This window comes from Girardinichthys multiradiatus, chromosome 4, assembly GCF_021462225.1.
Source record: "Girardinichthys multiradiatus isolate DD_20200921_A chromosome 4, DD_fGirMul_XY1, whole genome shotgun sequence".
NCBI classification, from domain to species: domain Eukaryota; kingdom Metazoa; phylum Chordata; class Actinopteri; order Cyprinodontiformes; family Goodeidae; genus Girardinichthys; species Girardinichthys multiradiatus.
Window position 1 is genome coordinate 50,081,361 of NC_061797.1, and position 15,150 is coordinate 50,096,510.

At 40.4% G+C, this 15,150-nt stretch overlaps 1 protein-coding gene across 1 annotated transcript in view; it reads right to left on the reverse strand.

The window, feature by feature from the left end:
• Window positions 1-365: 365 nt before the first annotated feature.
• Window positions 366-15,150, reverse strand: part of LOC124866761 (SH3 and multiple ankyrin repeat domains protein 2-like) — a 317,419-nt gene continuing 302,634 nt past the window's right edge. Inside the window, exon 27 of the mRNA XM_047362701.1 lies at window positions 366-5,915. Within this exon, the coding sequence (XP_047218657.1) occupies window positions 5,390-5,915 (526 nt within the window). The 3' untranslated portion in view covers window positions 366-5,389. The remainder of the gene's footprint in view (window positions 5,916-15,150) is intronic.

Consider the following 15,150-nt stretch of genomic DNA (forward strand, 5'->3'; position numbering starts at 1 on the left):
AACTTTATCACAATATGCTAATTTTTAGAGAAGGACCTGTATATGTTTAGATGTTCTTTCAACTCAAATATCTAAATGAATCCCAGAAAATGAAACCGTTTTTACACCATCTCAGGTTCACGTTTAGTTCACTGGATGTAAATAATGATTTAAAAAGAAAAAGTGACGTTTTTGCATCATTGCTGCAGATATTAGTACTTTGGATGACGACAGATGGTATACAAACACCTACAGGAAACATTGCATGTAGGGATTTACCAAGTTGCTCCAGAAGGTGGCGTTGTTTTTCAGATTACCTGGATCATGGAGTCTTGAAGAACTTTCTTTACCTGCTGCTGCAATAAAACACACCTGGGAAGAAGTCCTCACTAGTGCAATATTATATTTATTTCTTACAGTGACTTTTGGTTGCCATACAAGAAACCTTGAGGAATTGAATGGGGGGGGGAGTGATTTTACAGGAAAATACTCTTCGTTCCAGTAATTAGTCGTCTCTATGATGATTCAGTAGCACAAAGTTACAGCAACATAGAAAACATGAACACAAGTTTTCTGCACAAATTACCAAAAACATCTTAGCCTCAATGAAGACTTAAAGAATAAAATCTATTCATGGGAAATTAAAGGAAGAGAAACTAAAAGTTACCTGAATGTCTGATGATGATGAAGGTGGGAGCAATGTTTTAAAAGGAGGGATGGGGTGATGGTGGGTCAGTGAAGATTCCTACTAAATCTATTCTGTTCTACGTCTCCACAGAGAAAACCAGCCACTGCTAATCTTTTATGGTGGATTTATGGTTTGAAAATATACACGTTTTCTTCAGTTTCTACTCTCTACACTGAGGGGGTTCGCATGAGAGGGCGCTCTACTCAGGCAGATGGTGTTTGTCAGAAAACACTTGATTGGCCAAAATATCTTAGATCTACTGCAGCAGAGTGTTTTCTACTTTAGGCAATACGTCATTAAAACACTGATGAGTGACTGCGTCATGATAAAATGGAAAAAATAAAACACAACTAAGGAGGTTCATTCAGAATAAATATTGCTTCTTACATAACCCATAAATCTAATAGTAATAATAATAATCCACATTTTATTCTACGTATATATTATTTCTGTTTTTGGCAATCCAAGCATCTGTGTTGAACAGTATTTGTTCAGATAACCTCTATAAAATTTCATAGAACTCTATACAAATCTTTAAAAATACTGTGCTTTTCTACCGCCTCCAGCACGCCGCTGTGAGTTTGAAAACAGGATTATAGCAGCATTGTCCCACGCCAGCCACCGTACGGCTGATGTTCACAGAACACAGGTTGTGGATGTCTGTCTCCTGAAAAAGCTGCATGATGGGTGAAATGAAACCAAACGAAGACGGGTCAGAGCGGGTCAAACGGCAGGTGGGGGTGCGTGCTCGGGTAAAATCCACTACGATGGAGGTGCTGGGGTGGAGGAAGAGAGCAGCGAGCTTTTTAAGGCATCCTCTGCAGGACGATGCGCAGGGCGGGGCTGGGCTAGGCTGGGCTGAACTGGGCTATGTGGCAGAGACCAAAGCTTTGGTCATCAGGTCAGCCCTGAAACTATAAATTTACTCTCATAAACTTCCTTTTTACCTTCTAAGCGTTTTCATAGAACTATACACAAAACCAAATAGACATTTTTATCCCATTAAACACTCTTATATACACGTCTCAGCACATACTGTGCCTTAGAAACACAACAACCTTCAGCTCTATAAATATTATTAAACTCCAAACTCCAGCCAAGTTACAGAGACCGACTTCTAACCCTCCTCTAAGCTCACGACTGCAGCCTCCTTCAGGTCCGCTCTCAGGCCGATTCCTGCGGAAAACCGAACTCAGGGTTCAATTTAAAAGTTTAAAACTGCTGATCTCACAGATCAACTGACACTAAAACTAAAAAACAACTTGCAGAACATTTTAAAGCCTTTCACATATTCCAAAGACGTCCTGCTTGTCTTTTAGAGCTGGTTCCATCTCCATCGTTACTGAAACCAAGTGTCACTTCTGAAACTGGACTTTCAGGTCCAGCTGGTCAGTTATTAACCTCCAATCTCACAGCAGTGCTCAAACGTTTCAGTCATTTTGTGACTTTCTCTGCTAAAGTGTTTCTCTACCTGCTTAACATGTTTTTTTTTTTTACTATTTAAATCTGTTAAAAGCTGATAAAGTGTCCAACAGAACTGGATTCAAATGCAACCAAGAACAGCTCAACATTTTGGGAAATACACACATTGGTCTTTGACAGACAGAAGATTTAAAGCTAATCAGCCATTTTTAGACAAACACTGTGCAGCATGTGTGGTACATGACAAGAGTTGTGTTGAATTATAGTCTAATCGTTTCATTATTTCCACATTGACAAAGTGATGCAATTAAACCTTCAAAAATGTAATTTGTTGTTGTCTGATTTGGTATAATGGATAACGACATATTTTTATGTTGCTCTGTTTTACACAACCACAACTAATACATGATTCTTGTCATTTTTAAACTCACTTTGATTTACTGACCTATAGTAATATCTAATGCTGTCCACATTGTAACTCGAATTCTGTTTTTCTCCCCATATTTTTGAAGAACGGAACAATTTTTAGGCCAAATTGAACAGCAGCTCCAGAGACCCTTTACAGTTTACTAAGAGGTGGCGCAAAAAGATCTGAACCACAGTAAGGCATGCTACGTCTTCTATTAAGGCAGCACTCTGGTGCCGAGTAAAGTTTAAATGCCGCTTAAATTAATGCTAAGTGTTAGAAGCCAGTATTCCAGGCGGTGAAACCATTTCTTTAAACTCCAGAGAGAGACTAAGTTAACTTTTAATAAGCCTTTAACAGCCTACATAATAATTTAATGGTTAATGCCTTTTCCCCTGTAGATGTAGACTGTGTTAAATGTTCTTTGTTTGTGCTCTATTTCATATAAATCATTAGTAAGTACACCTTAGTTTTATTAATAATAAAAACAACCCTTGGTGATAAACATTCAAATAAATATCCAGAATCACATTGCTTCTCTGAAAAACTTAGCAGCAGTAAACCCACGTCTGTTGTCTTCATCCAAAAGTCAGCCCAGGATAACCTGGACGTACTGTAACGTATCTTTAATGTATTTAAAGTTTTAACGGCAACCTAGAAATATATTGAATTGCTTATCATAGCACAGCTAATCCAAAGCACGCCAACCTAAATGTGGCTAAATCCGGGAGTTCATGTTGGACTATTCATTTCCTGGTTCTTCTGAATTCGCCGCCAATCAAGAAGGGACTACATTATATAAACTCTCTGCACCTGCCACTAAAGGCAGCTGGTATTTGGACAGAACAGCTCGCCACTTCTGACTTTGGTGTTGTAAAACTTTGAAGCTTGGTTATTTTTGTGTGCTCACCTGCTTGATGACTCCATCTTGGCTCAAAGGAGTCTCTTTAAAGTTGATTGGGCTTTGTCTTGATTTGTTTGTTTGCTTGTTGTTAGCTGGGACGTTTTTGATTTAGGAAACTGTTGAATTAGTTTGTCCCTCCTTTTGGGGGATTATTTTTAGTTAAATTACTGAAGGTTGTGTATTTTGTTTAAATTTATGGTTATTGTGTATTTTGGGTTTTACCCCTTTTTATTTTCAAACGGTTTGTACTTTGTTAAGTATCCTCCTTTTGTTTGTTTTGTTAAAAATAACAGAAACTGAACTAAAAAAGAAATAAATTATTCTTTCTTTCATAAAACCAACAACACCTAGTTTGAATGTTTACTTCCTCCTACCCCTAGACCGAGTGGGGTCGTAACAATTAACTTTTGTGCGTTTGAAGCTACCAAATTAGCTTTAGCAGCTGTGGGTCCTTTTAGATTCTTTTTATTTAACATCAGCAAACAAGAACCTCCAAAGTTATTATTCAGCAACAACATGTAATGTAATAATTATAATTTCTGTTTAAAAATAATTCTGGCGTATTTATTTTGAAGTTAAAATAAGGTAACTAGTGTTCCACAGTGAGGCTAATTACTGATACAATGTCTCAGTTTCTGTTTCTTACTATAGATCCCTTTAACTAGTTTTTTGCAGAAATATGCCAACCTGGGTTTAATTTATTTTACTTTACTCAGTTTTGTTGAAGAGAGAAATCTCACTGCCAAAAACAAAACTCAACGTCCCTGATCTAAACTGAAGGCATGAAAACAAATCTGTGTATTTCCCAAAATGTTTCTATAACAATTCAACCAGACCTGATCTTCTATGACCTGTGCACAGGTTGGTGTCACTGTGGGCTCACAGTGCAGTGCTGACCCGTTACTGGTGAGGTGGAACCGGATCACACCGAGTGAGGCACAAAAAGAACAGTTCTACTTCTGCTAAACTGTGGCCTACATAGCAGATTTCATGAAAATAGCTAAACGGGTTGCGGGGATTTCTGGGTTAAACTGTAACACAGAGACACACACAGACACACGCACACACAGTGCTGGAAGGAAAAGTGAAGTAAGAACAAGGACGTCTTCTGCAAACAGTCTTCAAGGTCCAATCCTCCTCGTCCTCATCTCGGTTTTCCTGACATCCAGATGTGGATATAATGGACCTCATTTCTTGACACTCTTTCAGGAGATAAAAAGCCATCAATATATATGTGTGTGTGTGTGTGTGTGTGTGTGTGAGAGAGAGCATGCTCTTAGTGAAAACAAAGTGTGCATCTCCACATGCGTGGCTCGGTGCATGAACTCTGTGTACGTGGACAGGTGACATGGTGTGTTTAATGTCTCAGCTGATGCTCTAATTTTGACACAAACAGGTGAAAAGCAACAAAAGAAGAAGTCTATCTCAAAATGTTCCTCTACAGCCGCAGATGGACCCAGAAATATAACTCCGTTAGTATTCTAGTGAAGAAATATTCTCTGAACAAATTCTAGCAAAGATAGAAAAGGAGCAACGACCAGCTCAGCTGGTTCTTCACGCACCCACTCCAGGTGTACGGAAAAAGTCTCTGTATTCCAAAGCGAGGGGGGAGAGCCCAAGTCTGTTAAATAAACCTCCAGACGAGTAATCTTTCATATTTCCAGAGTTCAAAATATTCCAGAAACTCGCAGACGGTCCATCAGACTGTCCTCCTGCCATGTGACCTAGCAGCTGTCCCCTTTACTCCCCCTGCAGTTCCTCCACACCCCCCGATGCCCGGGATGGCAGGGGGAGGAGGAGGGCGGACGAACCAAAGCACTGAGATGAGGGCGACAACGCAGGATGAGAGGACAAAAACAGCAAGAGGCAGCTTCAGCTTGGATGAAACTTCTACCCGTCCACATCTGATGAAGAGATCGGCTAGCGTGACTGGAAACACCTCCCTCACCTCAGGCTGACTGTTCATATCGCCCCCTGTCTCCTGGGAAGTTTATCTGTCCTGCAGCAGCTTGAGGGCCCGCTCGATGTTCATGCGGTGGCCCACGCGGGTCACGCCCAGGTCGATCAGGTCCTCCTTCTGCAGCGAGGGCAGGTGGGCGCCCTCGATCTCGTTGTCCAGGAAGGCGTCCTTGTGTTCCCCTAGGTTCAGGCTCTCCAGCCAGTCAGCCACGTCGTGTTTGCTCCACAGCTCCATGGGCTTGGAGGCGAAGGGTTTTCCAGATGCTGCCACCGCCTGCATCAATGTGAGCGGGGATGGAGAGCGCGAGCTCCCGCTGCCCCCACACGATGAGCTGAGGCTGTAGCCTCCGCCACTGCCCATAGGGGGTGTGGGCAGGCCAAAGACATCAGTAAGGGTGGGCGACACGGAGGGCGGCAGCGAGGAGCAGGGCGTGAGCGAGGAGGCGGAGTCCGGCGGGCTGCAGGGATTCCCCTGGGATGGGAGGCTGCTGGGAGGCGTGGAGGTGAGAGCAGCTGCAGCAGCGTTGTTACGCATTCCTGAGTCATCTGTGGGGGGTCTGGAGGGGGCAGATAGGAGAAGGGAGGTTAGTAAGGGTCACTGAGCTGTTAATGATACAAATCAAACAAAAACACATTTTACAGGAAAAATCCGATCAGCGTTTCCTTCCCCAGGAAACAGATATATGCCTGAAAGCATCTGATGATGAGGTTTATTTCAAAAACGTATGCCAGTAGGAGCGTTCCAACAGGCAACAGAAGAGTTCAGTGTTCAAAAGCTGACTGATGATTAATTACAGGAAACATATTTTAAACACTTGACTCTGAAAGACTATAAGTAAAGATTTAGTCATTATAAAATAAACTCCAAACTTTTCCCAAAGCTTAATGCTGCTGATCAGTGTGGAAGTGAAATAAAATATCAAATCAGGGTTTTTTGATGTAGTCTCAGAAGTGTCTCTTGAACCATGCTATGCTCCAAACGAACACCAGGTGGCACTACATGCAAACCTTCAGTAGGAAGCTGGAGCTGTGTTAATTATGTTTTTATTTTGTTTGCAGTCATTTTAATGCTTTTTAATGGTGTTCATGGCTATTTTCTATATGTGTGTTCGGCTCAGAGAGGACTGTCACCTCCGTAGAGATGATTTATCTCTTCATCGAAGTCATGTAGAAATTACTGCCACCTCAGAAAAATTAAAACAATGTAGAGCCAGCTTTAAACCAACAATGACAGAATAGGACTTCAGATAGAGGAGAACAATTACAAACTTTAAACAGAACTCTTTAACGACTGCCATCGGACTCGGTTCTCAAAGTGTCACAATCACCATACTTGGTCAGAAGACAACTTAAAGTTAAGAGAATGAGATGGAGAAAAACACACAAAAAAACAGCGCCATCTACAGTTACTGTATCCAACGTAAAGATGTGTAAAAAAAAAGCCTTAAAACAAATTCATCTTACTCTGAAAAAAACAAAAAAATCCTTTAATTTGAGTTAATTTATTCAGTGACAAATAAATCTCAGGTCAATAATAAACAGCTTTAACTAGACCACAGGGGTCACATTCACTGGCACCCAAAACCTTCAGACAGATGAAACTCTAGCATTTTATTGATATAATAAGCTTTTTTATTACATTAGAAGAACTTTTCATCTGTACTACATGACCTGTTGTTCAACCGTGATACATAAGGTGACACAAGGTGGAGGGGGCTGTATTTATGAATGCAGAGATCATGTCACCTGCTCAGAAGTCCCACAGCAAGGAAACGCACACACACACACACACACACACACACAGCAAACCATGCAGATAATCAACTTCCCCCCAGTATCTGGTTCCTTTTAGAGCGGGACAAACAGCTCAGTTGAGTCCAAATAAGTGTGGAAACTGAACCTGAGGACACAAATCTGGACAAATGAGACTCCCACCATTTTTTTTTTTCTCCAACTGGAAGCTTGATCCTAGATATGGATCCCTCCTGCGTGAGACATATGGAGCAGCCTGAGGGAAGTGGAGGGGTTGAGTGGGGTCCTTCTGCCAAATAGTGGAAATGGGACACAGTGAAAGTGAAATGTCCCCCTGCTTGGTGGAAAACTTACAGCTTAGCAGGAGCTTTTCCACAGGATGGTGTGATGGATGGTAGGATGAAGACAGAGGACAACATTACACATGTCAAATGCATCATGCAGGTGGACAACATCTTCAAAAGACTTCCATCTCTGCTGAATCTATCAGTTCAATGAGCAATCATCAGCTCAGAAACATCTCACCTGTCATCTGCAAAACTCTGAACTTCTTTCTGCTGAAGTTGCTGAAGTTTTTGTCGCCGGGGTAAAATCGATGTGAAAAGGATGTAATTGCCTATTAGGACTAATTAGTCCAGCTCCTCGTTTAGCTTCTCTGACCTTATTACTGTTTTTTTTCCCGCTACCCAGAGTCACGTGAAGCAGAAGAAGATACTGCTCTAAGGTCTGTGAGGCAGCTCACCAGAACGTTGAGGCATGTATATCTGCATCACATGCAAACAGTCTCTACACATTGTTATTCTGAGAGGAAAAGTGAGAAATGTGTCTTTTTCTTTCTTATTTTAGGACCAAAACTAAACACAGAACAAATAAACTGAATTGTTGACGAGGATAAAGGTGGAGTGTCGAGTAATAAAGTACAAATCAAATAAAAATGAGTTCAATCCACTCATCATGAGCAACAATGTGATATTAATTTTAGGTTTTTCATTAATTATTTGGATTTTTCCAGGGTGAGATGGTGATACAGCAACCTGAAATGATCTTTAAAAACAAGAACTGCTGAAGAACTGCTGTGGGTTTTTAAACAGACAGTTCTTATAGCCATCAGCAAGCTTCTGGCATCATTCTGGCTGGATGTTTGTCCACTCCTCTCAGTGAGTTTCCTGCACAGACCCAGTTTTTAAACAGTTCGCATATTTTTAACAGGGGTGCAGTCAAAACTTTAAAAGGATCATTCTGGGAGCTTCATGTTCTCCTGCTTTATTCATTCTTAAACGAGTTTCGGATCACCGTCCTGTTGGAACACCCAACTGTGTACCAACCATCCAGCTCAGACCGAGGAATTTTATTAGCCCACTAATTTCTTTATAAATTATATGTACAGGCTAAAATACATACAACCTAAATATTTTAAGAGATGCTGACCAAGAAAGAAGCTCCTGCTCCAAATCTCTTCATGCTTCACCTCAAATCAACAGCTAAACCCAGGGTGAGAAAATATAGGCTGCCAGCAGCAGCAGTCCCTGCAACCGACATGCAATACTGAGATCTAACACTTACTGTAAATATTAATTTCTTACAAGCATAAAGAACAATGTAGAAGTTCTTGTATTTCACTGTATGGTAACCTGATGATGTTCCTTTCAGCTGTCATCCATGAGAACACCAGTCTGTTGTCCACAGACAGACACTTTACCTTTGACCTCTGTGTAAATAAATACGTTAGAGCAGAGCTGCATGACGTTAAGAAACTGGATTGTGATCTTTAACTCTAGGACTCCATCATCTGTGTCAGGGTGAGACTCCAACCACCAACATACAGACCTTTTATTCATGACTTCTAAAAAACAAAGTCTAAAGAGTAATTTACCATAATATTAATCGGCACACTGATACTGTGATGATAAAAGATCATCAGCTCCTACAGGATCATGTTTGTTAGATAAGCTCCTAATGTAGCGAAACAAACAGCAGGCGCTTTCAAAATGAAAGCTGTTTTTTTATAACTATGAAATAATAATATTTTCGGGTCAGCCCAGAACATCCTTCTGCCCGTGGGCCGTAAAATCCCCAGGTCTGAGCTTGATGGTTGAAACTTGGACCAAAGTGGGTGAACAAAGCAGGAAAACGTGAAGCTTCAACCCTGTTGAAAATATTTGGGCGGCGCTGGTGGTGTAGGGGCAAAAGCGCGCGACCATATACCGAGGCTACAGTCCTCGAATGGCGGCTGTCCCGGGTTCGAGTCCCGGACCCGGCGACATTTACCGAATGTCTCCCCCTCTTTCTACCCCTCTTTCCTGTCTACCTACTGTCAAAAAATGGAAAAATAAAGGCCAAAAAAATATCTTTTAAAAAAAAATTATATTTGGACCGAGTTGAAAAGCTGCTCCTCTTACCGTATCTGCTGAGAAGAGCGGATAAGCGTCCAGCCATAATGATGTGAGAACCTACAAAAGGTCTGTGGTCAATAAATCCGCAATAAATTAAACTCATGAAGCCAGTTCCTTAAAAACAAATCAGTGAATGTTGTACTATCAATCGACCATTAAAGAAGAATGGTTCGAAAATCATTAAAAGCCCAAATTAGTGACATTCATCCAGATGACGAGTAGATGGCAAACTTTAGCTGCAACTGCAGGTCAGACTTTCTACAAAATGTGAACTTAACAACATTTTTAAAGCAAGTAAAAAGTGTCACTCCAGGTCCTAAACAGATTAAGAACACCCACTGACCCTGTTCCAGTAAGGGTGTTGTTGGGTTTAACCCACATTTAACTAACTGGGTATTTAACTGGATACACGTTAAATGAGCAAATCAATCAATTCTGACGCCGTCATCTTCATGCTCACAATAACATAAACTTCTCACTGTTTCACTCTGACGAGATGAAGAGAAACCTGCAAAAATTAGCAACAGAAACACACACTTCTTCATCAGCTGAGCGGCACTAATGATATCTGCGATGGGAGACCTCGCCTTAAGAGCTCACTCTCCAGTTCATGCATGCAGGGGTCACTCTTGCAGGCGTGCAACTCTTATTGTCACACAAACACACACAAGCATACACATGCATACATGCATGCCCGGGTTACATAATGGTGGCCTACTAAAGCAGAAACATGGCACGTGAGCTGAAAGAGATGAAGCTGAACTCTGCTGAACGTTCAGCGCGCACACACAAACACACACACAAACACACACACCACCACCACCAACTCGCTCTGACATCACTGCAGGCCTCAAGGCTGCTCTCATCAGCTGGTTGCTAGGCAACCGTTTTCATCCACAGCCACTACCAACGCACATTTAATCTGCAAGGCTAAAAGATAGCGATAAAAAAGAAGAATAAGAGGCTCAGAGACGTCGTCCACAGCAGAGATGAGTCTGCAGCAGCGACGCGAGGAAGAAAATACGAGGAAACAAAGCGACATGAATGATGGAGAGCAGGAAGGTGTGAAAGTAGGCCATGATCTGTGCGTCTCTGTCGCCATCTGTTTGACGGTTTATAGAGCTGTCTCGCCCTCTGCACATGATGATGACACCCTCTACAACCTCATGCTGCTGCCTTGGAACCTCTCGCCACGGCACAGAGCAGAAAACGCAACACAGCGCCCCGCTCTGTGCACAGAGGTAGATAATCAGTGACCCCTGCGGCATCCCAGAAAGAAGAATGACATGACAAACATGGGCAAAAAAATCAGATTACAGGCAGAGGACGGACTTTGGAAGGATGCTGAGCTGTGGCCACAGAATCTGCTTGATTTAACTGAAATGAGCCCCAAATTCACCAGCAAACCACAGAGAGAAAAGTCTTGTTATAAAAATACAGTCCGGATATTATCTGTGTACATGAGAGTGTCTCTACAGCGGTTATGGTAGTGTGTTGAAGCCCTGAGAGGCCCCTCATTTATTCATTTAAGGAAAATTGGAAACTGTTGGAGGAATTTATTAAACATTAGAAAAAACAGCCCTCTTGTTAGACCTTGTTAGAGTCCATGCCACCATGAACCTTTTGAATTATCAGGATAATTTCGCTAAAAAGCTGTCAGAAAACTGAAAATGGGTCGTCAATGTGTATATTGGGCACAAGCTTGACCTCTACACCACGCACCACCCCTAGAAGAATTTCTAAACTGCTGAAGGTTCCAGTGACCATTGTGGGGACTATAATCTGGAAGTGGAGAGTACATCATTACACCATAAAGAAGCCACAACCAGGTGCACCCCACAAGATTTCAGACGGAGGAGTGGAAAGAGTTATCTGAAGAGTTGTCCAAGAGAAAATGAGCCCTTATGGAGAGCTAAGACCTGAAGCTAGCAGGAAACAATAAGTAATGGCTGAACCATCATAGCCTGTATCCATGCTCACTACGCAAGTCTCCACTGTTGAAGAAAAAGATTTGATTCACATTTAAAATGTGTTGAACATTTAGACAAGCCTGGGAAACACTGAGAAGAAAAAAAAAACTGTTTAGATAAGACTAAAATTGAACTCTTTGGATTCCATGATATACTCCATGTTTGGATGTCAAAGGGCACTGGATATCATGCCAGAAACACTATACCAACAGTGAAGTTTGAACTTAAGAACATCATTCTTAATAAGAATCTGTTGGCATTTATCAGGATGATGAAGATGAAATTAAGGTGGATGTTTGATTCCAAACACACAGTCATGGAAACTCCTAGTTTTAATACAGCGTCTAGAGGGGTCCACCCAATCAGCTGACCTCCTGCATAAAATCTACAGAAAGAACTGAAGGTCAGAGTTCATAGCAGAGGCACACAGAACCTTTGGGATATAAAACGTTTGTGCGGACCAAAATCACATCTGAGTAATACATGCAGCCAGTTTTTCCACACAGGAAGCCTCTGTCATCACCAACAAATGCTTCTTTATATAGTATTAAATACATTTCAGTAAGTGTGTAAAATACTTTTCCCTTGTATCATCCAATGTTACTGCACAAAACATATTTTTGTAGATATCTATAGTTGTGTTTTTACCAACAATCGTTGAAGATTTCATGTCAGCAGCACCTTTATGTAATATATTTACATTCAATACCAATTTCACCTTCTGTGTTTGCAGATTATTCATTGAGAACTTTTGTTTTTATACTCTAAACTGATTTAAACTGGACTGCTGCTAACTTGGGTCTAGAAAAGTGCATTTGGACATTTACAATGTGAAGGAACCCTGTGAGCAGCTGCTGGGACCTACCTGTGAAGGTGGGAGACACTGGGGGGGCATGAAGAAAGAAGAAGTGAAGGAACAACAGGACACTGGGGAAAATGAAGATGAAGACACAGGAGCTGAAAATGAGTAAAAGGAGCAAACGTCAACAGACACAAACAGGAACAGCAGAGGATGGAAACTGTGAAGGAGGACAAACATGAACCTGAGCCTAAGGTGATCCAAGTCCTTCTATTGGCTCACAGAATCCGAACATCAGCTTCCCCTTTTCTCTCTGAGCAATGGGATCGTTCATACAAAATGAATGTGAGAAGTGAATTATTGATGGAGCCTTTTATTCCTGTCTCACAGCGTGGGGGGTTAAATAGCACAAACCGAGCTGATTCCGGTGCAGTGTCCATCATTGTGTCTCCACATTTACTGCAGGAGACGCTGACAGAAGGGGACAGATTCAACAAAAGATCTCTAAAGCATCTTCAGAAAACATGGATAACTTTGGATCAAGACCACTTTAAAAGACCACAGGTAGCGTTGGTTGCTTGAAGGGAAACAGAAAAAATGAGGAGTGGCTCAGGACTTTTGAGCACCTCAACAGCTTAAGGCAAAGCTGCCGCAACCGTGGTTGAAGATGTCACTAAAAACGTCTCGTATTATGGACAAATCCACCCCTGCAGCTTCATAAGGACCTCTCTGAACCAACTTTAACATCATTTATGTTTTTTTAGGAGAAAATCCAATGCTTTTACATGCACTTTCATATATTTTATTAAGTAAACCAAGTTATATTTAATGAGCTTCAGGCTTCTTTCAGTTGCGTTAATTTAACTATTATTTGCATCACTCCTGTTCATAACAAATGGTTCTCTGGAAGAACTTAATAAAGGAACATTACACTAATTCAACCCAAAATTAATCAAATTTATTCATCACCAATACATGCTAATTATAGCCTCCAATCTGGAGGTCTACAAGTGACATTATAAAAAAACATTCTTCAGCAATTGCTTTAATGTATGATTAATAAATTAAAACTTGAAGCAAATATATAGATAATTTACCAAAAATGTATTACTAAATGTGTTTACTTTCATGGTGCACTGCAGCTCAGGTGCCAAGAAACAATTAAATAAACACTAAAATAAATTGTGGGTTTTTTGAGCTGCACAATATATCAACTCGGAATCTCAAAGGACAGCTTGGATACAATATTTGGTAGGAAATAATAATTCAATAGTCAAACATATCTGGCCAGCCACATGGAATTAACTTTAATGAATGAGGTTATCGTGCATGTATTTAATTATCTAATCAATAGTTAAAGCACTGAAAAATGATGTACTGCAGTATGTCAGTTGGAAATAATAGTTTAATAATTCATTGAATTCTTCATTGGTGGTAGTCAAATGTTAAGAATTTAAAGAACGACGACATTGTGACAGAGAATTCAACCTAAAACCACAACCTCCTTCCTAGAATGTTCATTTCTGTCAGCCGGTTTAATCAAGTAATTGTAATGCATGAAAAGCAAATAAAAGCTGAATAAACATTTATTAAAGCTTAATTAAATTTTAGTTAACCCTAAGCCCTTAGTTAACAGTTCTGGTTCCTCTTTAATTTTTTACAGTTTTGCTGTTTTTTCTATATGTTATGTCCTTGCAAATTCACAAAAATATTTTGATGAAGCTTTTTTCAAACAATTACAACAATTTCAAAATTGTTCAAAAGAACTAAAGCAATATAACATTTTCTGTTGAGACATCTGTGGTTCAGTCATGCTGCGAGACAGTGCAAAAAAGTGAGACTTCTGCAGCTAACAAGAAGGCTGAGCAGAGTGTAGCAAAGTTGCTTCGTTTTATCCAATCCACCTCTGTTTCTGAAGGAACATGCTTGAGTTTAGGTAAGGACCGATGTTCTCTAGAGAATACACCAGGAGGCCGCTGTTTTGTCATGCTAACCCCACAAATCCCACTAACATTAGATGCTAAAGAGTTTAAGGGTCAACAATGGACTTGACTCAACATAACAGCAACACGATGACAAACACCAGCAGTTACAGCGGGTAAAATATTGATGAAACATATCTACATTTTTCTCTGTTAAAAAATTTCTAACAGGGACATTGATATAAAATTCTGCTTCTTTGTCAACAACTCAAGTAATTCACACATACAAAGATTTAAAGCAAATGAATACAAATTAATTTACGGGTTAAAAAACTGGACTGACAGAGAATAAGTATAGAACACATTCAGAAAAGGCTGTGCCAAAAAGGCAGAGAAAACCAATAAACCAGCTGAAATCTGTCACTATTTAGAAAACATTCCTGCTGCTCTGTGCAAATCATCATCAGCTGCTTTAATATTAGATAATGTTTCCAATGATTGCAGCAGGATTTCTAGACTCCACTGCTGAAGAAGTATGCTGAAGCTTGTTCAGTGAAATACTAGATATAGTCTATAACATTTTGGATGTCATTGGACTTCCAAAAAGTCCAGACGGTGTGTCTTTGGAGGAAAAATGGTTCTGCATATCGCCCTAAAACAACATGCCAAAATCAAGGTTTGCAGGTGGGTGGTCTAACAGCATGAGGTACTGACAAAGAAGAAATCATGAATGGAAAAATGTACTGGGACATTTTTCAGAATAAGCTAAAGATTAAATGAGGGTGCATTTCCAAGACAGTCCCACACACAATGCCAAGGAAACTCTTAACTGATTTCAGAGACAGAAAGTAAATCGGCTAAGATCAGTCAATGACTCTTATTCAATTTAAATACTTTGAAAAGACAAAGTCTGCACAATATATTGCAAATTCATTACATTTGTAGAGTCATGCATA